Source organism: Panicum hallii, chromosome 3 (assembly GCF_002211085.1).
Source record: "Panicum hallii strain FIL2 chromosome 3, PHallii_v3.1, whole genome shotgun sequence".
Lineage (NCBI taxonomy): Eukaryota > Viridiplantae > Streptophyta > Magnoliopsida > Poales > Poaceae > Panicum > Panicum hallii.
Genome location: NC_038044.1, coordinates 10,913,851 through 10,938,283, shown reverse-complemented (window position 1 = coordinate 10,938,283; position 24,433 = coordinate 10,913,851). Strand labels below are relative to the sequence as shown.

General features: G+C 47.4%; 6 protein-coding genes across 10 annotated transcripts; 5 read left to right on the top strand and 1 right to left on the bottom strand.

The window, feature by feature from the left end:
- The first annotated feature begins 292 nt into the window (after positions 1-292).
- LOC112883879 (probable solanesyl-diphosphate synthase 3, chloroplastic) lies at positions 293-4,045 on the top strand. The gene is made up of 6 exons (XM_025949137.1): positions 293-685; positions 820-956; positions 2,162-2,289; positions 2,377-2,480; positions 2,852-2,979; positions 3,066-4,045. Exons 1-6 carry the CDS (start codon positions 526-528, stop codon positions 3,612-3,614), a joined length of 1,206 nt encoding a protein of 401 aa, XP_025804922.1. The 5' UTR covers positions 293-525; the 3' UTR covers positions 3,615-4,045.
- A 1,298-nt stretch (positions 4,046-5,343) lies between these two features.
- LOC112883878 (mitogen-activated protein kinase 10-like) lies at positions 5,344-10,132 on the top strand. Of its 2 annotated transcripts, XM_025949136.1 has the most exons (10): positions 5,346-5,722; positions 6,409-6,817; positions 7,026-7,153; positions 7,237-7,296; positions 7,783-7,932; positions 8,029-8,184; positions 8,376-8,587; positions 8,702-8,800; positions 9,236-9,408; positions 9,502-10,132. In XM_025949136.1, the coding sequence occupies exons 1-10, from the start codon at positions 5,699-5,701 to the stop codon at positions 9,888-9,890; spliced, it is 1,800 nt and encodes a 599-aa protein (XP_025804921.1). In that variant the 5' UTR covers positions 5,346-5,698; the 3' UTR covers positions 9,891-10,132. The 2 variants fall into 2 exon arrangements, with proteins under 2 accessions (XP_025804920.1, XP_025804921.1); XM_025949135.1 differs by having other exon boundaries at positions 5,344-5,722; positions 9,236-10,132.
- A 2,924-nt stretch (positions 10,133-13,056) lies between these two features.
- Positions 13,057-14,361, bottom strand: LOC112885185. Its single transcript, XM_025950846.1, has 2 exons — positions 14,185-14,361; positions 13,057-13,575 (listed from the first exon to the last, which is right to left on the bottom strand). The coding sequence occupies exons 1-2, from the start codon at positions 14,359-14,361 to the stop codon at positions 13,057-13,059; spliced, it is 696 nt and encodes a 231-aa protein (XP_025806631.1).
- A 1,683-nt stretch (positions 14,362-16,044) lies between these two features.
- On the top strand, positions 16,045-18,497 carry LOC112885014 (heterogeneous nuclear ribonucleoprotein H3). Of its 2 annotated transcripts, none has more exons than XM_025950678.1 (2): positions 16,045-16,203; positions 17,360-18,497. In XM_025950678.1, exons 1-2 carry the CDS (start codon positions 16,178-16,180, stop codon positions 18,243-18,245), a joined length of 912 nt encoding a protein of 303 aa, XP_025806463.1. In that variant the 5' UTR covers positions 16,045-16,177; the 3' UTR covers positions 18,246-18,497. The 2 variants fall into 2 exon arrangements, with proteins under 2 accessions (XP_025806463.1, XP_025806464.1); XM_025950679.1 differs by having other exon boundaries at positions 16,049-16,203; positions 17,449-18,497.
- Positions 18,498-19,256: 759 nt separating this feature from the next.
- On the top strand, positions 19,257-20,754 carry LOC112885013 (serine carboxypeptidase-like 50). The gene has a single exon (XM_025950677.1). The coding sequence runs from the start codon at positions 19,296-19,298 to the stop codon at positions 20,607-20,609; it is 1,314 nt and encodes a 437-aa protein (XP_025806462.1). The 5' UTR covers positions 19,257-19,295; the 3' UTR covers positions 20,610-20,754.
- A 1,012-nt stretch (positions 20,755-21,766) lies between these two features.
- Positions 21,767-24,345, top strand: LOC112886812. 3 transcript variants are annotated; one of them, XR_003227438.1, is made up of 4 exons: positions 21,767-22,371; positions 22,493-22,551; positions 22,629-22,753; positions 24,078-24,345. XR_003227438.1 is itself a non-coding variant. In XM_025952809.1 (4 exons), the coding sequence occupies exons 1-2, from the start codon at positions 21,832-21,834 to the stop codon at positions 22,318-22,320; spliced, it is 423 nt and encodes a 140-aa protein (XP_025808594.1). In that variant the 5' UTR covers positions 21,770-21,831; the 3' UTR covers positions 22,321-22,371; positions 22,629-22,753; positions 24,078-24,342. The 3 variants fall into 3 exon arrangements, 2 of the variants coding, with proteins under 2 accessions (XP_025808594.1, XP_025808593.1); XM_025952809.1 differs by lacking the exon at positions 22,493-22,551 and having other exon boundaries at positions 21,770-21,971; positions 22,038-22,371; positions 24,078-24,342; XM_025952808.1 differs by lacking the exon at positions 22,493-22,551 and having other exon boundaries at positions 21,773-22,371; positions 24,078-24,342.
- Positions 24,346-24,433: the final 88 nt, after the last annotated feature.

The following is a 24,433-nucleotide window of genomic DNA, read 5'->3' as shown; positions in this document are numbered from 1 at the left end:
CCCAATATAAATCAGAAATAGCAGATGCTTCTTGAATGAAACTACTGGAAAAATACCTCTTTTGACATAGTTTTATGTGGAACTTTTTTTAAAGCTCTTCAACCAGCTGATTGGGCTCTCAATTTCTCATCGTCCGAAGCTGGCTGGCCTCACGCTCGAGCGGTCGAACCTCCCTCCCCCAGCTCGCACAGTCACACACAAGCTCCTGGATTCTATGGCCAGCATGGATACACAAAGCCCCCTTTCGCCTCCGCATGCTCCATATTTAAATCCCGCAGTCCCTCCACCCGGAGCTCCCACTCCACCTCCGCTCCGCAACGAGAGAGAAGGGGGGAAAAATATCAACCACCAGGTTGATTGATTCGCACACGAAACCAATCGCAGTCAAGTATCGTCCCAGTCCCAGGAACAGGGTCTTTGGGGTGGGGGGTGTCCAAAGATTTTGGCATCCGTGGTCCATAGGAGCTCCAGCTCCAGGTGATTTCTTCTTGGATTGCTGCGTCTCTTGCTCTGTGACTGCCCGAGATGCTGTCTCTGAGCTGCCCCGGGGTGTCCATGAGCAAGAAGGCGTCCGATTTGGGGAAGCTGGCATCCTGCCGCTGCAGCTGGCCCGTCACGCGCGCGGCGCCGAGGCGGCGGCGCACGCCATGTGTTTGCTTCGTTGCCTCACCCGCCACCCAGCCTGGTATGCTGTTCCCCTCTCTGTTTCCGCTGCTCGGTTTACTTAATTATTACTGCTTCCTAGTGCTCTAGCTTGATTTCAGTAGCGGTGCTGGACTGGAGGGAGGCCTGGTCACTTACACCGGTGTGTTTGTGCAGGCCTTGCTGCAGTTGGCGTGCCCCCGCAGACGATTCCTACTGCGACGACGGCAAGCGTCCCTGAACGCATTTCTGTTTCGTCACTGTTGGAGGTCGTCTCGGACGACCTGCTCAACCTCAACACCAATCTCAAATCGGTGAGCTTTGTCTACTAGCCACATCATTAAGGGTCCTTTTCCAGAGAGTGCATGTTTAGTTCAGGCTATGCACGCATGACTGACAAGTGTATATTTTTCTTTTCTGAGTGCAATTGATAACCACAAGTATATAGCTGTGATGTGACTAAGTATGAGAAAGGCCAATAATGCATACTCACATTCTACATATCTGCATCCAAAAAGTTGCATATATTGTTTGGTTTTTGTTTAGAAGTGCTCCAGAAGTTATACCCAGCATGCTGTTTACTGACTATATCATCTCAAATTGCCTTTGTCTCTGACATGTTCCCAAGTTTTCATAGTTCATGGAAGGCAAAATATTCAATGATATTCCAAAGTAAAATAACTGACCATCATATGCTATCAGCAATTGTGCATGGCCGCACCAGTTCTTCAAAGTGGCCTGCAAAATGACAGGAATCTAGAGATGATTAAAGACATTAACAGTTGCCTCCATCCCTTTCAAAGCGACATGTCTTCATATATTGGCCTCATATTTTGATGATTTGGAGCTTAGAACACCACAAGTGGACCGATGGATTTTGCGGTTTTGCTGGCTGTTATTATTTTCTGTGGCATCCATGACTTCTTTTGCTGCCTCTTTGAGTGTTTCCCTTTTCCTGCAAACTTTAGTTCATTTCTTGAATTTTGACATGCCCCCAGAATTTATAATTATTAAGTTAAGCTTTATGCATCTATTCAATTAAAATCTCAAGTAGCTGGCTGAAAATAACAAGTACACATACTTCTACTGCCCTAGACCTCATGCCTATGATATTGACATGAAGAGGCCACAATTATTATTCCTAAAGATATGATGGCCAAGTCTCAGACTAAGACCTTGAGCTTTCGTAACATAATAAGTTTCATGCACAAATACACTCTTGCAAAAGCTTAAGTTTTTGGGAAAATGTGGGCGGTATACTCATAATAGCATTTTTGGTTATGCAGAATACAAAAGTGTCTTCCTTAAGAGATATCCAAAGACGGATTCAAAGGCTTTCATTCATAGTTCATTTTTCTCTGTATAATTAAGGAAGATATTTAGAGCATTACAATCAAATATGTATGCCTGCACTTGCAATATGTAACTGCTATACATGGCTATTGAAGATTTTGTTTCTAACTGCTCATGTTTAGTGGGATCCTATATGCCACAGTAATAACTAATATAGCTTCAACAGCTTGTTGGTGCAGAAAATCCAGTTTTAGTTTCTGCAGCAGAACAAATTTTTGGTGCTGGTGGAAAGAGATTAAGACCAGCTTTAGTTTTTCTGGTGTCCAGAGCAACTGCTGAATTAGCTGCTTTGTCGTAAGTTCCTTTGACCATGTCAGATCTATCACTTTGTATTAGAATCTTTAATATTATGTACTCAGATATTTTGGTTTTGCCATGCAGGGAGCTAACTACAGAACATCAGCGCTTGGCAGAGATAATAGAGATGATTCATACTGCAAGTTTAATACATGATGATGTCATAGACGATAGTGGGATGCGAAGAGGTGTGTACAATGTTTATTCATTAAAAAGTCGGTTGTATTCTCAGTAGTCATCATTTCATCATGCTCTTTTTTTGTTTATGCTAAAACCTCTTACAAACATTTGTTTAATGTTTTCTAGCCATGGCTGTGCATGGTACATCTATCTTCTAGTGATTTCTTTTGTCCCTTCTGCTTTGAAGACATGGGTTACTTTGGAAATAAGGATTTCATTTCTGCACCTCTCTTTTCTAATTTTCCTTGTCGCATTCCTGATGCAGGAAGCTTCATGTTTATTTCCTTTCCACTCAGTGCTATCCATCATAATTTAATGGTTTGGTGAGGGTATCAATAAGTTGACCAAGTTATTCTAAGCTGGATCTGATCGTTTGCAGGAAAAGAGACGATCCATCAGCTCTATGGCACACGGGTGGCTGTGCTTGCCGGTGATTTTATGTTTGCGCAGTCTTCTTGGTTTCTCGCAAACCTAGAAAACATTGAAGTTATCAAGCTCATCAGCCAGGTACTAAAGGACTTGAGAGCGAGCTTTCATCTTCTTTCGAATCCTAAATGCTTTCTCTTCAATAACAAAAGAATGCTGTGTACCAGGTAATCAAAGATTTTGCCAGTGGTGAGATAAAACAAGCATCCTCTCTTTTTGACTGCGACATCACCCTTGATGATTATCTGCTCAAGAGCTATTATAAAACCGCTTCCCTGATCGCTGCAAGCACAAGGTCTGCCGCCATATTCAGCGGTGTCGGCACCAGTATATGTGAACAGATGTATGAATATGGCAGGAATCTTGGGCTCTCTTTCCAGGTAGTGGATGACATTCTTGATTTCACCCAATCAGCCGAGCAACTCGGCAAACCAGCAGGCAGCGATCTGGCCAAGGGAAACCTGACAGCCCCAGTCATTTTCGCGCTGCAAGACGAGCCGCGATTACGGGAGATAATCAATTCTGAGTTCAGCGAACCTGGCTCCCTTGGCGCAGCGATAGAGCTGGTTCACCGGAGCGACGGGATCAGAAGGGCCCAGGAGCTCGCCAAGGAGAAAGGTGACCTGGCCATACAGAGCCTGCAGTGCCTTCCGAGGAGCGAGTTCAGAAGCACCCTTGAGAAGGTGGTGCACTACAATCTGCAGAGGATTGAGTAGGTAGCAGCTTCGCTCGGTTTCTCTGAAAGATCCGGTATGGCCGTACAGGGCTCCATGTGGATTTGGAGTAGCTCCCTGCAGAAATCCATGTTTTTTAGTGGTATCATGCTGGCTCCGGGGAGATCATTGGCGCAGCAGCCATCACATGCGAGTATGCAACCGACACTGCCGCCTACCCACCACCAACCTCGTGGGAGCATTTGCTTTTGCAGCTCATGTATGTATGTAGCATCTGCAAGGTAAATAAGAAAAAGGCAGCATATTGTATAGTTGATCTTTTTTTTCCATTTCTTTTGGTTCTAGCTTGTTGTAGCTGTTGAAATGTTGTAGCAAGTAAAGCCAGGTAAATTGTTCCGGACAGCTACGAAAATAACGCGTTAATCTACAACTGTATATTATGAGATTGTGATGAGCAACGCGTTCTGGAAGGCGGAGATGCGCATGAGTGCCTGCTGATTTCATCATCGGCTGATGATTGATTATTCTGTGGTGACAGTGGTGTCCATTGCCTGCCTATCACTCTTTTGTTCTGCGGTGCCGTGGCGCTGGCGCTGTGTGGTGTGAGTTAGGCGCCACTGACTCTGCACCCGTGGTTGGGTTGGGTTTCTTTTTTGGTGGCCGGTGGCGGGCAAGCGATCGTTTTGTGTGTGTGAAGGCCATTCCGACGCGACATCCTCAGCAGATGCTGTGACGGGCACGGCCGGGGGCGTCCTCTCCTTTTGCAGACGACTGGTAGACGCCAGAATTACTAGCGGCCAGCTAGCCTGCGTTTCCTTTTCTTCTTTTGTTGACGACGACTCCGTGGCGGTAAAATACCAACCGCGGATAAGAGCCGGGAGGCAGTACAGGCGTACATCCACGAACTGTGCGGCCTCCGAATTTTATCTCTGACGGCTGTGAAATCTGAATGCCAGAATCAATGCCGAGATGGGGCACCGATCAGGAGGAGTTCAGGACGCGGTCACGCGCCCCCGCGTAGATCGAGAGAGACGATTCATTGATGCTGCTCCTGCGTTGCGCGAGCGCGTCTGCCTCTACCTGTCCGTGGCGCACCGGGCACGTGATGCACAGCGCTCGCAGTTAGACGCCCCATGTGTTGCTGTTGCATTGCATCCCATCCGGCGTACGTAGACACACACACAAAGGTTCGGCAGGATGCAGCTGGGTTTCGGCAGATTTCTCCTCTTCGCAGCAGGGAGCGCGCCTGGTCTAGCAAAAGAGACTGTCTAGACTCTGGAGGTGGAGGCTGGTTTTAACTTTCAAGCAAGCTAGGGCAAAGTGTGATTTGAAGGCAAGGTTACTATTAGTTGGCGTTTCAATTCCATCACAGGTGCCCGCCACCTAATTAAACCACCCCAGGGCGCTGCTCGTGGTAAGGAGCCACACCACGATACCGACCCCCAAGTCCCAACCCACACCGACCGCGGATGCGAGCGCCATGCGCCGACACTAACGCAACAGAGACTAATTATCCGCTTAATTTAATACTACGCCTTCTGTTTTAGTCGGGTGCTAGATTTAAATTTAAATTACAAAATGAGATTTGGACGGTGCGCTTTCGAAAGCCACCAGCCAGGCGTTAGTGAACTCTTGGGGGGTAGATGGGCGGGCGGTGGATCACGCAAAGATGCAGATCGGACGGCGGGGAGCCGGCCAGCGAGCCACCCACCCGCACCCACGGCGGCCTGCCCCGGCCCCCACCATCATATAACGGCAACAAGCCACGAGCACACGAAAGAAATCTCCTCCCCTTTCTGCATCTTTCTTTCCCCGACCCCCGTCTCCGCTTCTCTCTTCTCGAGAGCGCCGCACGCGAGATCGGGAGGAGGAGGAGCCGGCGGAGGAGCCAGCGGCCGGCAGCCCTGACCCCCCCCGGGTGCTGTAGCGGTCGCTCCCCACCCGCGTCGGCGGCGCGGCCTCGCGGACGCGGCGCCCCCCTGATACCCTCGGCCCGCGCGCGGGGGCAGCGAATGCCGTGTGCTGCCGCGTAGGGTCCGGTGGTTGCGAGGGCGGGTGTTGAGTGCTGCGGAAGGGAGGGAAGCGGTGCTTGGGCGGCGGTTCGGTGGGAGATCCGGTGAGCGGGGATGCAGCAGGAGCAGCGGAAGAAGGTGGGTGCGGGGGTTCCAGCGATTCCTGCCTCTTTTATGTTTGTTCACGAATTTCCGGGTTATCTTGTGTTTCTGTGCACAAGCGTCGATGCTTGATGTCGATCCCAGTTCTAGGCTGCTAATAATCGTGAGCCGTCGATTGCTAATGTTCGGAACAACTTTTTTTTTTGAATTTTTCTGTTTGTTTTTATAAGTTTTGACGGGACTCGTTCATGTTCATACCGTTTGCGGAGTCTGAATTTGATCTGGGTATTGCTGTGACGCAAGAGGTCAAATGCCGCGTGAGCTGAGCGGTGAGTTGCGGACAGCTCTGATTTCACATGCAAAAGCTGACCAGTTTCGTGCCGCTTCGAGATGCCATCTGTCCCAAATTAAACAGAGCCGCGTGCTGTTGCCTTGTCCTGTCGGCTCGCAAAGTAGTTCACTTTGCTTGTGGTGTTCATCGGACATGCCCACGAGGAAACGATTTCATTTGTAAAACTGTTCATCTCATTCTCATGGTAACTGCTTGGTGACGTGTTCTGTTGCATTGTGTCCGTTCCGAATCTGTGCCTATCTCCATCGGTTTTGCAACCCCATCATTTATTGCCCCGTTTCAGTTTCCCAAATTGACCTTTGAAGTTATCTGTAATGGAGGATTTTTTTCAAACAGTTCGTTGTTTCAGCGTGTGCAATTCGTTTTGCAGAGTTCTGCAGAGGCCGAGTTCTTCACGGATTATGGAGATGCAAACCGGTACAAGATCCAAGAAGTCATTGGTAAGGGAAGCTATGGGGTTGTGTGCTCGGCCATTGATCTGCACACTCGACAGAGAGTGGCCATAAAGAAGATACACAATATATTTGAGCACGTCTCTGATGCCGCAAGGATCCTTCGTGAGATCAAACTTCTCAGACTCCTAAGGCATCCTGACATTGTTGAGATCAAGCACATTATGTTACCACCCTCGAGAAAGGACTTCAAGGATATTTATGTTGTTTTCGAACTTATGGAGTCTGATCTCCACCAAGTTATAAAGGCCAACGATGACTTGACGAAGGAGCATTACCAGTTCTTTCTCTATCAACTACTCCGAGCCCTCAAATACATTCATACTGGTACGAAACCATTCCCTCTATATATTTGCTTGCCAACCATTCCTGAATGCCCCATCTGGGATTCCACATCATGTCCACTTATGTTTAGACTGATCACATTCCCTTTCATCTCCTTTTAGATAGCAACTCACAGCGACCATTTAACTGCATATTTTATTTTACATTCGTAGCCATCATTTGAGCTGATACTGAGCTTCTATAATTGCAGCTAATGTTTATCACCGTGACCTGAAGCCCAAGAATATTTTAGCGAACTCTAACTGCAAACTGAAAATATGTGACTTTGGACTAGCACGAGTTTCATTCAACGATACCCCGACAACAGTATTCTGGACGGTATGTAAGAAACAAAAATTATGTTCTTTTATTTATTGGATTGAATTATAATGGATATCATATTTGATACATATGCCCTTTAGGATTATGTTGCAACAAGATGGTACAGAGCTCCTGAGCTTTGTGGATCCTTCTTCTCCAAGGTGAGCCCTATAGTTATATCATACAAATGCTCCTATATTGACAGAAAAATTCAGTTTGGGTTGTGAAAAGCTACGTTTGATCGTCCCATTAAATAAGTTAGCAATTACGATTCTTTGAGCATATTATTCTTCCCCCCCTTGACAATGAGTTCTATCATGGCATGTTATTACATTTCACCATGGCCTTGTTAAACTCTGTATATATTTAGGTGGAGATATAAATGCTCGTTTTTTTTCTTGTTCTGTATTTCATTTTTGCTATGTGGTTTATTTTCATGCATGATCAATCTGATTTGTATTTATCTTTTTATTCTGTATTGTGCACAAATAGGAACCAATGACCTGTTGAATAGCAGCTTTACAATAATAAAATGAGCTTTCTTTACTATTCAGAATGGTAAAAGCATATTACTGTTTTTTAAATCATTGCCGATATGCTTATAGTCTGTATGTGCTTTACATTGTTGTCCCCCCAAAAAAATGCAGTATACACCAGCTATTGATATTTGGAGCATTGGATGCATCTTCGCCGAGGTGTTGACAGGGAAGCCATTATTTCCTGGTAAAAATGTTGTCCATCAGTTAGACTTGATGACTGATCTTCTAGGCACACCATCAATGGATACAATTTCTCGGGTATAGTGCTACAACCAGGGGAAACTCGCCTTTTAGTTTGTGTCTTTCTCCAGTGACTCCAAAGTTGAACCTGTTCCATTTTTAATTCCTTTTCAGGTTCGGAATGAGAAAGCAAGAAGGTACTTGAGCAGCATGAGAAAGAAAGACCCAGTTCCATTTTCTCAGAAGTTTCCCAATGCAGATCCTTTGGCACTTAAACTATTGGAAAAGCTATTAGCATTTGACCCAAAGGACCGTCCAACTGCAGAAGAGGTAATCCTTTGGTGTCCTGTTACCTTAATTTTTTCTGCTGCCTAAGTTCATTTTCCTCTATGGAACTAGGCCTGTGATGTTGCTTGCAACCTTACTTGGTTTTTCTTTTTTCTTTTTTTTTTTGAAATCGCAACCTTACTTAGTAATCCTAAGTGTTTGTGACATTTCTTTAAATACTTGTTTTGTGTCAGGCATTGCGTGATCCATACTTCAAAGGTCTTGCCAGGGTTGAAAGAGAGCCATCCTGTCAGCCAATCAAAAAAGCTGAATTTGACTTTGAGCACAAAAGAATGTCAAAGGAAGAGATAAGGGAGTTGATATTCCGTGAGATACTGGAATATCACCCTCAATTGCTGAATAGCTACATAAACGGCACAGAGAGGACAACCTTTCTCTACCCAAGGTTTTAGCTTTTCTGTATTTGCACATGTATGGTGCTTTGTGCATGCATTTATTTACTCATGTATTCCTTCGTTTCAACTCTTTGATGGGAACACTGGCTGGCTATGTTACACAGTGCTGTTGATCAATTTAAGAAGCAGTTTTCTCATCTCGAAGAAAGCGGTGGTAATGGCCCATCAGTCCCAATGGATAGAAAACATGCGTCCCTTCCCAGGTAATATGGAATCATAGTCTTGATTTCATCTTAAGGATTGGGTAGGAGGTCATTGTCAGGATGTTGGAACTTGATAGTGAAGTGACCAAGGCTAGATGATCACAGGAGTTCAGGGATACAATCGTAGTTCTCCTTGATAATTCAAAAATTTTATAAATGGCCTTGAGTGCAGAATAAGACCAGATGCGTTTCTGGGAGTATTCAGTAGTGCCAATGTTCTAGACTTGGGGTGCTCATAATTGATTTGTAGGTTCTTGAAATTTCAAGTCAACTGTGCAGTGCTTGGTCAATATTTACTAGTCAGGGTTCTATTCTGAAATAAAAACTGAGAGTTGATTAGTATGTGCTGAGAATGTTCATAGACCTGTGTTCTGTCCTTTTGTCAATTCAGGGAAGATTTTGCCTTTTGCTAATCTGCCTGCTTCATTTTTGCAGGACTACCGTTGTTCACTCGAATCCCATTCCTGCCAAGGAACAACCTCTTGCTGCCTCATCGAGGGTTAGACCAGTCTCTGATGATTCATGCAAGAATCCTTGGGAGAAAGAAAGAGGTCCTGGAAATGTTCCCAGGGCATCTCTGCCTCCACAAGGGCTGCAAGCACAAGCAGGTATTTCTGTGTTCATTTACTACAGCTGGCTTGCTGATATATTTCGACTCATGATGGGTCTTTTTTCTGAGATTATTTCCTTTTTGACAACAGGACCAGGAAGAGTTAATGGCTCAGTGATGAATTCAGGGTATCCTTCCCATCAGCAAATCCCACAAGCATATGGTTACCATCAAATGCCTGCAAGATTGGACAGTACCAACCAATCACAAGCCATGGGTGGTTATACACTGCATTCGCAGGCCCATGCTTGTGCAAACAGCAAAGGCACGTCTGATGTCGCAGTAAACATGAGAGCACCCCCGTTCCATGTTCCAGCTGGCCCCAAGAATAACCCGCTAGATAGAATAGCATCAGGGACTGACATATACACAAGATCTCTTAACGGCATTGTTGCTGCCGCAGCAGCATCAGTTGGCACTGGTACTGGTACTCACAGAAATGTTGGTGTTGTGCCCTCCGGCATGTCAAGGATGTATTAGCTTGCTGCAGTGGTTGCAAATCTTAGCTATATGGTCACAGCTTCATCAGGACTAGCCTGGAAGAAGTGGCATATGATATAAGCAATTCATAAGAGGTGACCCCAAGAGTCTTGGGCTCCTGTCCTCTTTTACCCGTTGTTTGTACGCCATCTATTCAGGCGGAAAATGGTGCCCATTCGTGCACAACTGAAGTATCGATTAATTGATTTTTTAATGGAAATCACTACTTTGTTAGAGTAAAAGGACACTAGTGAAAGGTTTAACTTATGAACTGAAGATATTTTTCATAATAATGCAACAGTTGCGGATGCGGTGTGGCATCCCTTTGGAACGTCCAGTCGTTGCGGACGAGACGGCGAGTTGGACTGTCGAATGTCTTCTTTTTGAGATGGATCTCAAATGTCTTCATCAGCTGGGATTTGTAGGCTGATCTGCATGTTCTTTAGCTCGAGATTTTGGTATCTTGAAATGAATCTTTTTAGTCATTCAAGTTGCAGTTGCCAACAGCCAGTGTGCAACCTTGGCAAGTTTCGAGTGTTGAGATCCTGTAGAGCAGGGAGTTCAAAGCTGCCAGGCTCCACGATGGTTTCCTCGTGTACCGTCGATTGCCATTGGCCCATTGCCCAGCTTGTAATCCGGGATCAAGCACGCATTCTTCCCATCCCTCGTGGCTCCGAGCAGTCCAATCCATAGCCAACAACAGCCTACACCAAGCGGCCAGTGAGGCGCGGACGCCGCGCCGGGGCTTGCCGGGGTCGTCGATCCGTCCAATCCATGGCTGACAACAGCCTGCACCAAGCGGCCAGTGAGGCGCGGTGTAGCTTGGCGCGGCCGTCGAGCAGTTCAATCCACGGCCGACAACAGCCTGCACCAAGCGGCCAGTGAGGCTTCGGGACAACGAATCGCTCACACGTCGTTCTTCGTCCAGCATCAGCTTAGTGCGGAATCCAGTGCATCGGGGATGCCGGCGCTAACGCGAAGAGCGCCCATGTCGGCCACGGCGAGGGCGCGCCGGAGCTCCGCTACGTCGGGGACAGAGAAGAGGGGAACAAGGTTTTTGCATATGCCCCATCCCTTTTTTGCAATTTGCCCCCTGGTTTGGATCGTGACTATTGATCACGATCCGGTTTTTTTCAATTTAACCCCTAGTTTGGATCTGTATTTTATATATAACAACCCTGCGCGATCCGATAATTTTTAATTTGCCCCTGGTTTGGATCGCGATTATTAACCGCGATCCGTTAATTTTCAATTTGATCCCTGGTTTGGATCGTGATTATTAATCGCGATCCAGTTGTTTTGCAATTTGACCCCTATTCTTTGCAGATTAGCCCCGACCTTGGACCTCCTCTGTTCCCTCTCGCTCGCCGGCAGGCAGCGGCGGCCCCGCCTATCCGTTCGCCGGCAGGACGATACGCACGTCATGCTACCTCCGAATCTGGGTCTTCTCTCTCCCTCCGGCGCCGATGCCATGGCCTGAAGTTCCCTGCATGCCGCCCAACCCCTTCGCGTTGAACCGCCGCTTCAGGCTGCTCATCATCGACAGACACAGACACTCTTGTTTCTTCGTCGGCTTCAGCGCTGCGCCCTCCCCGTACAGCATCCCCACAGCCAGCCCGTGATCGCCTCCCACGTCCTCGCCGCGCTCCAGTCTTTCTCGCCGGAACCAAGCTTCTGCGCGCGCCCGTTGTTCCCCACCGGCGAGGGCTACGGCGGAAAGTTCATCCCCGCGGCGGCGGCGCACATCCTGGCAGCCAACCCGTCGCTGCCGGAGGATCATCCTGTGTGGCATGGCATCGGCATGACGGCATCGGCGTCGGCAACGTGCTTGTCTGCTAGTTCGCGCAGGTGGCCGTGCACGCGGACACGGGTCTGAGGCGCTGGCTATTTCTAAAGCCAGCTCTATCCTCAGAAATATATTTTAAGAAACTTGAATCTTAATGCAGCTGTGCTGGCTGGCAAGCATATTAATTTTCCATTCCTCAAGCGAATTAAGGGTCTGTTTGATGACAGGACTAAACCCGTCATATTGAATATTTGCACATCAATTAAAAGTATTAAATATAGATTAATTACAAAACTAATTTTATATAAATAAATAATGAAAAACGTGCTCAGTCACGGTTGCAAAAAAAATTATATAAATAAAGGCGAATTCATTAGACAAATCCATTAAGCCTAATTAGTCCATAATTTAACTATGTTGTGCTACAGTAAATATATGCTAATAATGGATTAATTAGATTTAATAAATTTGTCTTGTGAATTAACCTTCATTTATACGATTAATTTTATAATTAGTCTTTATTTAATACTCCTAATTAATGTTGAAACACGGATGTGATGAGATTAAATTTTAGTCTGGCTGATCCAAACAAACCCTAACCTACTACTATTACAACTGAAGATTAGTTTGTATTGAAAATGAATGGACTTAACTAATTGATTGTACTGTTACAACTGAAGATTTACAAGTTCACAACAACAAGAACAGCTCAAACTAGTTTCTAAAGGAACAATTTGCGCAAGGCCTCGGTTTAAATCTCTGTGCAACATTAATTGGTCTTCATGCATTACCCACAAACGTGCTTGAGAAAAGCTTTGAAGTGGAGGGCTATTCCTGAGAGAGATGCTACTGCCAGTACATCTGAACTTCTGAAGATGATGGTGGACATGAACTCAAGACAAACTTTTACATTTTAGACCTCCGAGCTGGCCTTTTCTGATTAATTGGAACGAGGCTTTCCGTGTAAGAAATAACGTCGTACCAGCACACATTTTCCCATGCACGCCCCAAGGTGTCTTCGCCGGGCCCAAGGTATCTTAGATCATCCATATTAAATATTTCATCCGCTCTTCAAGCATCTCCAGCAATAGCCATTAAATCAAGACTCCTACTTTCTGAGGAGGGGCTCTCCCTACTTTTTGCTATCCTTATTTCTACGCCTAACTCCAGCAAAAGTCTCTTAATCTCAGCCCCTATTGTTTTTCTCTTCTATTTTAATATATTCTATATATCTTTCATCTCTAATCATTACCACTAAGCTATAAATATTCTAGAGTATAACAATGAAGCATACTCAAATTCATGATAAATTCACATGACATATCAAAATTGTCACACCCACACCGCATGACACAAAACAAACTACAAGAACAAATTATACTAGCTAGAGCCATGAAGCGCCCACAAATGCTCCATAAGTCCCTCATGCACTTGTCTATCCTCAATCTTCTGATGTATCTTGAGGAACTCCTCAAGTACAAGTGGATCCCGCTGTTCGTAATCCTCCAGCCTCAGCACCTCGCCACCATCTTGATCGTAGTCGTAATCCTCTTCTTCATCTCGTTCATTCTCAATGATCATGTTGTGTATGATAACAGCTGATGTCATTGTGTACCATAGGGTGTCCTTGTCCCAAATTCTAGCAGGACCCTTCACCATGGAAAATCGAGCTTGTAGAACACCAAATGCTCTCTCTACATCCTTCCGCACCGCTTCTTGAGCTTTAGTGAAATGAACTTTCTTGTTGCCTTGTGGATTACTATAACTCTTCACAAAAATCTCCCAACAAGGATAGATTCCATCTGCAAGATAGTATCCCATAGTATAATTATGATCATTAACCATGTACTCCATAGGTGGTGCTGTTCCTGAAGTTAGCCTCTGAAATAGTGGTGACCTCTGCAAGATATTGATATCATTTAGAGAGCCAGGTAGACCAAAAAATGAATGTCAAATCCACAAATCCTTAGATGCAACAGCTTCAAGTATCATTGTTGGCCCGTCCACATGCCCTGAATATTGCCCTTTCCATGCTGTTGGGCAATTCTTCCACTTCCAATACATACAATCAATGCAACAAAGCATGCCAGACCATCCCCTCTTAGTGTTTCTAGCCATCAGTCTTGTAGTGTTCTCAACGGTATGTGGCCTCAAGAATTGCTCCCCAAACACTTCAACCACAGCGCGCACAAACTGGTGAAAAGCCTCTAACATGATGCTCTCTGCAATCCTCACAACTTCATCCATAGAGTCAGCTGGAACATCATATGCAAGCATGCAAAATGATCTGAACACCATTTGCAATGCAGTAGTACCAAGAAGACCCGATGCATTTGGTTTTTGCTTGAAGCAGTCATCGTGTGCCTCCACACCATCCACTATGCGTAAGAAAAGGTCTCTCGACATCCTGTACCTTCTCCTAAATTTTTTTGCATTATATATTGCACAATCTGCAAAATAATCATCCACAATGTACAAATGGCCACTAGACATGTCCCTATATACTACCTCGTGTCCCGGAACTGAACCACGACACTTCTTCTTGTGTCTCTCATAGTCCATGTCAGCAAGTATGAGAACTGTAATGAGGTCATCATGATCATTGGACTCATCTTCCTCTTCTTCTTTCTCTTCCTCTTCCTTCCAGCACTGAGCAATGAGGTCATCATCGTCGGAGAAGGCCATGTTCACAATTATCTGAAATGACATATGCAAAGTGCATCATCAAATTGGGTATCAATTCTAATATTAGCACTTCCACATATACTAAAATAATAGACTACTGAAGAGTAACCTGGTTTTATAAGAATCAATTATCCTCAAATCCAAGAGATGGATGGAGATGTTGCAGACTCATTCATCTTTTGTCAGGTAGCACCTATTAGTCCTATCTACAATACAGTAAACAATGATTTGTCGTATACATGCACATATGGAAATTCACCTTGGGGTTGGCGGCCGTAGCACGGGCCAACGGAACTGGAGTCGGTACTGGATCGGTGAGGAGACGTCAGGCGGGCTTAGCGAGGACGCGTCCGAGACTAGTGGTGTCAAATCTCTTGTGCAGGGATCACGGAGGCACTGTGATGGAGCAGTGCCGACGCGCAAGAGGGAGTTCGGGGAAGAGCAGATGGGCAGTGAGTTGGCGACCCTGGAGAGAGCCTCTAGGCCTCAGGGTGGACGGGTAATTTTGAGATCTTCCTAGAATGAGGGCTAGTAGGGACCCTGCTGGACCTCTTTTTTTAGTAGGGACCCTGCTAGACCTCTATTTTTATAAGGCATAGTATAACATGGTACGGTCTTCTAAATAACACTTTGACCATTTATTTATCATATATTATATCTTTTGCGGTTGTAAACTTATATGTATGATAAAGTATATTTGATTATGAATCCAATCATATAAAATTTACATTATAAAAATAAAAATTAATAGTCAAATTATTAGTTAAGATTGCAAAGTTTGAATCTTGATATGCGTGTGCGCTTTATAAAAGTAGATGGAAGAGTATTATCTAAGTGTAATATCTATTACTAAATCTCATCTAATGCACTGCATGTCATTCTAAAACTACTATACAGAAATCACATATAATAAAATATCTACATAAACTAAGATCTGCAAAATGATTGAGATTTAAAAAATTTCTAAAGCTTCCAGTGCCTCCCCTCCCCTCCCCACTCCTCTCTTTCCTCTCCCTCTCCCCTCCTCCCCCCTTCCGCTCTTTCTCTTTTTCAGAATTAAAATGACATTTTGGGCCATTTTTTGGCCTCTTATAGACCCAGGGAGCATACCGGCGGTAGCAGGCATAAGCCACCGTTCCAATCGGCGGAAGGCACTACCGCCATATGGTATGGCGGGAGCCGCTCCGGGCCCAGGCACCGACAAGCTGCCCCCGATTCAACCGGTGGCATGAATATGTGCGGGCTCTACACGGCGTCAGCGCAGGCGTCAGCTCAGGTCCTACCGCCGTTTCAATTGGACATTCTTTTTTGCTACCGCCAGTTCAAATGGAGATAAAATAAATCTCCGTTTCGTCCGGCGGTTTTCTATCATACCGCCATTTGAATTGGTGGTCGCCAATTCAACCGGCGGCAGAGGACTAATTCTGCAAATTATTTTCCCCTAAATATATTTCTGCAAAAACGTAAAAAATATATACAAAAAAATTCCCCAGACGGGTGGTACAGGCCGCTCTGCTTGTGCCTTGGGCCGCCAACAGCCCAACACCACGCATGTACTTCCTGGTCAGCCCACCTCAATCTCAGCCGGTCAGTCCGCGTCGTGCGTGTGGTGCACGCCCTCGATTCGTGTCTCCCTGGGCCCTGAAAGCCTAATAAATCGCCCCCAGCCCAAGCGGCTGAAAGGTTCCTCGTCCTCGTCGCCATCTCAGGTTCTCCCCCGGCACCCTAACCCTAGCCGCCCGAGGCGGAGTCCCCTCTCCTGACCGCGACCCGGCGCCCTCTACTCCGCCACCGAGCCGGCCGCCGGCCGATCCAGATGAACACGCCTCCGTCCAGATCCAGGTATGCTCGGACCGCATCTACGCCGCTCCCCCTTCTGCCCCGTTAGTTTATTCCCCTTTTGCTGGTTACGATGCCCTAGCCTTTTTGCCGTGATTGCTCGCTTGTTCCGCCGTAGAATCTGCTCCCTGATGCGTTCCCCTGAATCCTATTGATGATTCGTCCCCCGAAACTCGGAACAATAAATCTAGTTCGTCCCGAATTGTTTAGGGTTGTTTATCCGGATTGGTTAATAGGGATTAGATTGGTTTTATCTGGCGGGATTGTTGGGGGTTCATCTGATTTGCCGTGGCCCACGGCAAATCCGCCGCTGGCAGGGAACCAAATTGATGCCGCGTGCAATTCGTCGACTAAGATGCCAGGTGCTTTACGGGATTTTGGGCTGTTAATTTCGTGCACCCTCTTAGCAACCCATGGGAAATTATTGGGCACTGAAATAGTCCAGCGCGATTCTGTGCCGAATAAATTTTCTGTGTGCCATGTTGATTATTTTAGCTATATTTGATTTTATTCCTTTACAATAAGAAAATATCAGGATAGGGTGTTTCTTAAATAATTTTGCCCCTATTGCGACTCTGTGTGCTAGGTTGTGGTATCTGAAATAATTTTGTCCTTAATCCGAATTCTAACTATCCTGTCCAATTGTCATCAAACACACAATATCAACTTGTAATTCAGCTTCGGTGCATCAAATTTCTTCTAGGGGATAAAGTTTCACCTCTTTATTAATGTAAACTGAAAATTTTGTCCATGTGTTCTTGTGTACTGTATGTAAAGCAATCAAATATAATCATAGGAAATTTTGCCATAGTCATAATTATAGTTTCAGCGCACTGAAACAAGCCATTAAAATGATCAGAGAAATTCCGGTCGTAGTGAATTGTTTTTATAAATGTTGCCGATGTTTACTATATTTGTGTTTTGGCTAAAATTTTGCTTGTTTATTACATGTTATCCTTGCTGTCTGCTCAATTCCTTGCGTTTTTAAATAGATGACGTTTAGGAAAACGTAAACGCCATATATTTAAAAACGGAGGAAGTATTTCTTTTCTGCACAGTTATCTTTATATTCGGGTTATTATTTGATGAAATCGGGATTGAGAGATGGGGGGTTATTCTCCTTTTCTTTTCTCTTTTTGGGACTCTGGATTATCTGAAGGGCAATGATGGGAGGCTGGGGGGTTTCGGATGGGTACGAGGGATCAAAGAGGCCACGAATGATGATGGAATCGAATCCCTACTTCGCAGTGAACGCAGGGAGTCCATTGGATGTCTCAAAGAGGGCCAGGATGATGGAACCAGGCCCTCCCTATTTTGGGGCAATGGGCAGCAACGCTGGTGGTGCCAGCGGTGGCTTCTACCAGCCCTTCAACAGCAACTTAGCTGGTGCAGGGGTTAGCACTGGCATCCAAAACTTTCCAGGTGTCCGACTGCGAGGACTCCCTTTTGATTGCAACGAAATTGACATTTGCAAGTTCTTTGTGGGGCTGGAAATAGTGGATTGCCTCCTGGTTAACAAAAATGGTCGCTTTACTGGTGAGGCTTTTGTGATCTTCCCGGGATCCATGCAAGCAGAATTTGCACTGCATCGCAACAGGCAAAATATGGGCCGGAGATACGTTGAGGTGTTCAGATGCAAGAAGCAGGAGTACTACTGCGCAATAGCCAACGAGGTGAACCAAGGTGGGTACTTCGAGCCAGAGTACCGCCGCTCCCCACCACCTCCAAGGCCAAAGAAGCCGGCTGAAGACAAGGGCAGCATGGAGTACACTGAGGTGCTGAAGCTCCGTGGGCTTCCCTACTCTGCCACCACCGAGGACATCATCAAGTTCTTCCTGGAATACGAGCTGACAGAGGAGAATGTGCATATTGCGTACCGCTCTGACGGGAAGGCTACTGGTGAAGCCTTTGTTGAGTTCCCCACAGCTGAAGTTGCAAAGACGGCTATGTGCAAGGATAAGATGACCATCGGGACAAGGTATGTGGAGCTGTTCCCATCAACCCTGGAGGAGGCCAGCAGGGCGAAGTCTCGAGGCAGGCAATGAATAAATACTTTGCTGGATGCTCTCTGGTTGTATGCAGCAGCTGTGTTCGAGTTTAGCTTTCACTCTGAATGCTTACTGTATCGCTGTTAGGTTATGCTAGTCAGTGTCGTCCTGTTACTATTGCTCGTGCGGTGACTCATTTTATGCGAACCAAAATGTAACTGTTATCCTGTGTTGGGTGCACTTGTATGGCATAAATCATTCATGGATTTTCCTTAGTTTGAGTTCTATATGTGTCCTGTTTCTTTTGTTGATGCTGGGGATTGGATTGAATTTCGGTTGTCGCATTGAAATTGTTTGATGAGCTTACCATGCCACCATAAGCTGGTGGTGATTTTTGCTGCTGCTGCATTGTATGAGAACGAGATTAGATCAAATACAACTGCATTCTAGGCATATAAAACTTTTGAGTACTAGCAATGTCAGATCGACCGACTATGCTCTACTATATAGCAATAGTTCTGATTGATGATGTCCTGCTGCTTAACAAAAACGGTGGTAGGCTGTTCACCAGTTCCAGGATTCACCCAGACGGTAACGTACGAATGTTCGTCTGTCTTCAGGTTGCAACTGCATTCCTGTGGCTGTGGTCGGAGCGCACTGAGCAAGGAGCGCTGGGTGAAACCAATGAGCCGGTCAGCCGGCAGACGAAATTTTCTATCGTCTGCACGGCCGGCTTAGTGAAACAAAACTGCACACAATTGCATGATCAGATCATGTACTGGTGTTCTGTCTGTTCCTCTTGTTGCCATTCGAGGCTTAGCGTTGCGTCTCTCATAGCTAGCCTGTATAATACTTCGATTTCGTGCTAGGAGCTGTGGCCCCTGCGTTCCGCGGGTTAATTGCATCTACTACACGGGATGAGCACGGTCATTCGTCATACTAATATAATCCAACAAAACCGACACGGGTGTTGGGTACAACGACTCTTGTCCGATCCCATCCGCACTGAACACGCACTGACAAATCTTTTTTTTCAAGAAAAGCTCACTAACAATCTGATATCCCAATCCCAACCGTACTCGGTTCAGTTTCAGCTAGCCCCATCCCATGGCTCCACCGCTCCCTGCCCTCGTCCTCACCGTCGTCGTCGCCATCCCACTCTCAGCCGCGGCAGTGGTATTCCCCACGGAAGCCCTGCCGACGAAATCGGGCTACCTCCTAATCTCGCCAGCCAACGCCTCGCTCTTCTTCGCCTTCTACGAGGCCACCCAACCGCTAACCGCGCCGGCCTCCGCGCCGCTCCTCCTCTGGCTGCAGGGCGGGCCCGGCTGTTCCGGCCTCATCGGCAACTTCTTCGAGCTCGGCCCCTACTTCGTCAGCCCCGACAGCGTCTCCCTCTCGCGCAACCCCTTCGCGTGGAACCGCCGCTTCGGGCTCCTCTTCATCGACAGCCCGCTCGGCACTGGGTTCAGTGCCGCGCCGTCCCCCGCCGACATCCCCACCAACCAGTCCGTCATCGCCGCGCACATCCTCGCCGCGCTGCAGTCGTTCCTCGCCCTCGATCCCAGCTTCCGCGCGCGGCCGTTCTTCCTCACCGGCGAGAGCTACGCCGGCAAGTACGTCCCCGAGGCGGGGGCGCACATCCTGGACGTGAACCCGACGCTGCCGGAGGCGCTCCGCGTCAACCTCCACGGCGTGGCCATCGGCAACGGGCTCACGCACCCCGTCGCGCAGGTCGCCACGCACGCGGACGCGGCCTACTTCTCGGGGCTCATCAACGCGCGGCAGAAGCGGGAGCTGGAGGCGCTGCAGGCGGAGGCGGTGGCGCTGACCCGCGCGGAACGGTGGCGCGAGGCGGCGGACGCGCGGGGCCGGGTGCTGTCGCGGCTGCAGAACATGACCGGCCTGGCCACGCTGTACGACGCGGCAAAGCAGCGGCCGTACCGGACGGACCCCGTGGGCGCGTTCCTGAACCGGCCAGAGGCCAAGGCGGCGCTGGGCGCGCGCGGGGACGTGGCGTGGGAGGAATGCAGCGACGCGGTGGGCGCGGCGATGCACGCGGACGTGATGAGGAGCGTGGTGCCGCAGGTGGAGTCGCTGCTGCGGCGCACGCGCGTGCTGCTGTACCAGGGCGTCCGCGACCTGAGGGACGGCGTCGTGTCCACGGAGGCGTGGCTCGGCGAGGTGCGCTGGGACGGGCTGCCCGCTTTCCTCGACGCCGACCGCGCCGTGTGGCGGACGCGCGACGGGGACCTCGCGGGCTACGTGCAGCGCTCCGGCGCGCTCTCGCACGTGGTGGTGTACGGGGCCGGGCACCTGGTGCCAGCGGACAACGGCCGCGCCGCGCAGGAGATGATCGAGGACTGGGTGCTGCAGTCGGGGCCGTTCGGGCGCCGCGGTTGCGTCGTGGCGGCGGCATGAGGAGCGCCACCTGATGCCTGCCCTTGCGAACGAGTTTGTCGCAGGCTCGCAGCTCACAACTGTGCACCGATAATGATATTTGTATCACCGAGTAATAATGTTAATTGCAATAGAAAATACACTTTCTTATTTAAAAAATAAACATTTGAATCCCCTATTGCTAATAAGCGCTCTCCCTGGTACTGAAATCAGCTTCAACCTAGCCGCCTCTACACGCAAAACTTCATATCAGAAAGAAAGCCTCGAGTTTGAAGTGTGGGAATTTGGCACAATAGTCAGTCCAGTTTGAAGTGATCAAACCACAACTGGTACCAGTGGGGAACTGGCATTACTACATCTTCCATCTCTAGTTGAGCTCTCAGTTAGAGTAATCTCTTCCCCTCGCCTTATCCCTTGCTACGGTACTTCGCGAGCGAAAAGGGGACGACTGCGAGGCGGACTTTCTCCCCGGGGGGTGGGGGGAGCGGCCGGCGGAATCGACGTCCGGCTGTGTATAGGGTAGGTAGGGTGTATCTATGCCTACGGTTTGCTCGCCGTCGGCCATGACGGCGGAGCTGGAGGGGCAGAGCGTGCTCGCGGCGACGAGGAAGACGAGTGCATTACTGGAACAATGCAACCAAACACAATCTCTGCCCATACAAAATGGCTATACAACCAACCAAACACCCGAAATCCTATATATCTTCCCGAAGATTTTTCTTCCCCACCTTCCAATTTCTAAGATTTGTACAACACCTTCTATCCATTAGATTTTTTACCCCCACCGCGCGCTGCCGCTGCGGTCGGAACCCCATCCCCGGTGCCTCCGGCCGCACGTCGCTCGCCTCCTTCCCCTGCGTCGCCGCCGGGGAAGAAGATATGACAATCTATTGAAGAAATATTGATCTAGATTTTGATAAATGTTGAATCTATTCTCTTGAGATGTTGAAATAGTTTGTAAAAAATGTTGAAGGTTAGTATTTTTCAACATGTTGATGTATATGTTTCCAAAAAATATTGAATCCATTCTTCTTAAATGTTGAACTGATTTTCAAAAAATATTAGATCTACTTTCCGGAAGTTATGTGGGAGGCCCCAAAACACCATCATATTGTATTACCGTAAGCTGGGTCAGGCCCGCGACTCCACCGAATCGCAACCCACCACGGCGGCTCCTCTCTCTTTTCTTCCCTTCCTTCTCCCCTCTCTCTGCGCCTCCCCTGATTTCGAGTTCCCACTCCTCATGTCTCCCTCCCCCAAAACCGACGCGACGATGATGTCGACGTGGTGCTTCCGCGGCGATCGTCCCACCCTCACGGGCCTCCGCCTCCGCCGCATCGTTTCCTTCCTCCGCCGTCACCGCCTTTACGACACCACCCACGCGTATGATCTCTGTCTCAACCCCCATTGTTTCGTTTCTGATGGATGACGCATCCAACGATTTTGCAGGCTGGAGAGGCAGACGGGCGCCTTCTTCGACGCCGCGCACTTCCGCCGCCTCCTGCGCGACCTCCGCTGGGCCGACGCATCCTCATACGTGCTCGGCTTCATCGCCGTCCGCGACTGCAGCCGCGAGGCCGACATGCTCGTCGTCCGCATCCTCATCCTGCGCGACATGGCCGACCTCGCCGCCGGCTGGACCCAGGACATCGACGCCCTCTTCCGGCGCCTCTACGCCTCCCTCCAATCCCACCCCGACGGGGCAGTTCGTGTCTTCCGTGAAGAGATTTAGCTGCCACCACCTCCGCAGGACCCTACTCTCCATGCGCTCCGACCGAGCCAGGTGCACGGACCATCTCCCTCTTTCTTATAGCTAATTATATTATTCTCCATCTAGCTAGTAACTAGTAGCCGTACTACAAATCACTGTATCTTTTTCCCCTATTTTTTGATGTGGGGGCTAGCTGCACTCGTCAATTTGCTACCACTAGTTACCTGCAGCAACTATTTCGAAAAAAACAAGGTTGATTCTTGAGCAATGCAATGTGTAATTGCATATCAAATATTGATTGATTGATTGCGCGATCTCCATACTTGCAGGGCATCCAGGCTCTATCATCGCGTCAAGCCCATGGCAGTAGAGGTCATTTTGAACATGGCTGCCAAGTGCCCTGAGCTCAAAGCCAAGGCACAGTTACCGCCTACATCTTATCACTTGGTCCTAGGTATACATCTTCATTTTCTTGTAGATATAATGTAGATATAGAGTATGTGGGTCGACTAGTAGCTAAAACCGTATATGGACCTGCTTGCTTTTTTCTTGTCTAAACTCATATGATCTTGTTGAATTGTAACAAAAATTCAATTCGTTTAGTGTTTGAATCGAAAGTTAATTCCCTGCAGTATGAACCACGTGCATTAATAGAGTGATATTCATGGTAATGCGCAACCGTAAGCTGCACCAGATTGCCTTCCAGAGTTGGATGATTTGGTGTCTGATTCAATTCCTATTATCCACTCATCTCAATTTAGGATCACTTGACAATACTTCTGTCTTGTTTATAGCTGTTTGGGGGCAGCTATGCAATGAAAAGTAACTTTTATGTTTTCATGATTGTGGCAACCCCTAATCAAAGCTCTTATTTCCTAACTTTACTTCCATAAGCGATTTGCAAGAGTTTAGGGTACGTGTATCTATCATGGCAAAGAAGCCCTTGTCATCTGCAAGTTGGGACTAGTTGTGTGATCCTTACAAGCTGCTATGTTGTCAACATGTGCATTTAGGTCTAACTCAGGAATAAGAGACAACGTTTACGTCTTCCTGTTATTGTTTTGGTGTTGAGTATGATGCTACAGAAAGATTCAGTTCCTGATAGAGGGCTGTGCTTTTGTTGATTTATCCTTTTCTATTTTGGTGATTGCAAGTACTTTGTTGAGTTGGGGCCTGTTTAGATCATGCCGTAAAGGCAAAATTTTTTTGCAAAAACGGCATTTTTGTCTTTACGCATCTAAACGGACCGGCGCATTTTTTTTTGGCATTTGGGCCCTGTAAACGTAAAATTTTTTTGCGACGGAATCTTGCCAATTTGAAGTACTAAATGAAGTCTATTTACAAAACTTTTTGCACAGATGGTCTGTAAATCGCGAGACGAATCTAATGATGCTAATTAATCCATGATTAAGCAATAATTAGCGGATGGTTACTGTAGCATCACTGTTGCAAATATGGATTAAGTAGGCTCATTAGATTCGTCTCGTGATTTACAGCCCATCCATGCAAAAAGTTTTGTAAATAGACTTCATTTAGTATTTCAAATTGGCAAGATTCCTTCGAAAATTTTGCGTTTACGGCTTTTTTGCGTTTATGGGGTGGGAGCCGTAAACGCAAAAACTTGTAAATTTTTACGGCCCCCATTTTACGTTTACACCTTTTTGCGTTTACAGGTCATCTAAACAGGCCCTTGGCCTCATTTTCAAACTAAAGAGATGCAGGGACTTTAATGCCTGCGGAAGTGACTCACAGCTTTCAATCTTCTGTTCCCTTTTCAGCCCAGAGATGCATCAGCATGAGTTGTCAGCGGTGGTGCAGAGCTATATGCGCGGCAATGGCCTGATTTGACCCCAAAGCTCCAAAAGCAGGGTTTCATGCTTGTGCATGCATGCGAGACCTGAATTGTATCCCCCCCCCCCCCTCCAGGGTCATATGCGTTAAATGTTTTTGCAAGCTGTGTAAAACTAGCCTCGGTCACATCATTAGTCAGTACTGCTAAAGACGTAATATTGGTTAATACAAAATCTGTAGGTTTTTTCAGTAGCAGGAATATCCGTCTTGAATACATACAATGGTGCGGCTGCGGTGCGGCACTGCCGCACTGGCGTATGTGATGCAATACAGTGCGTATGTG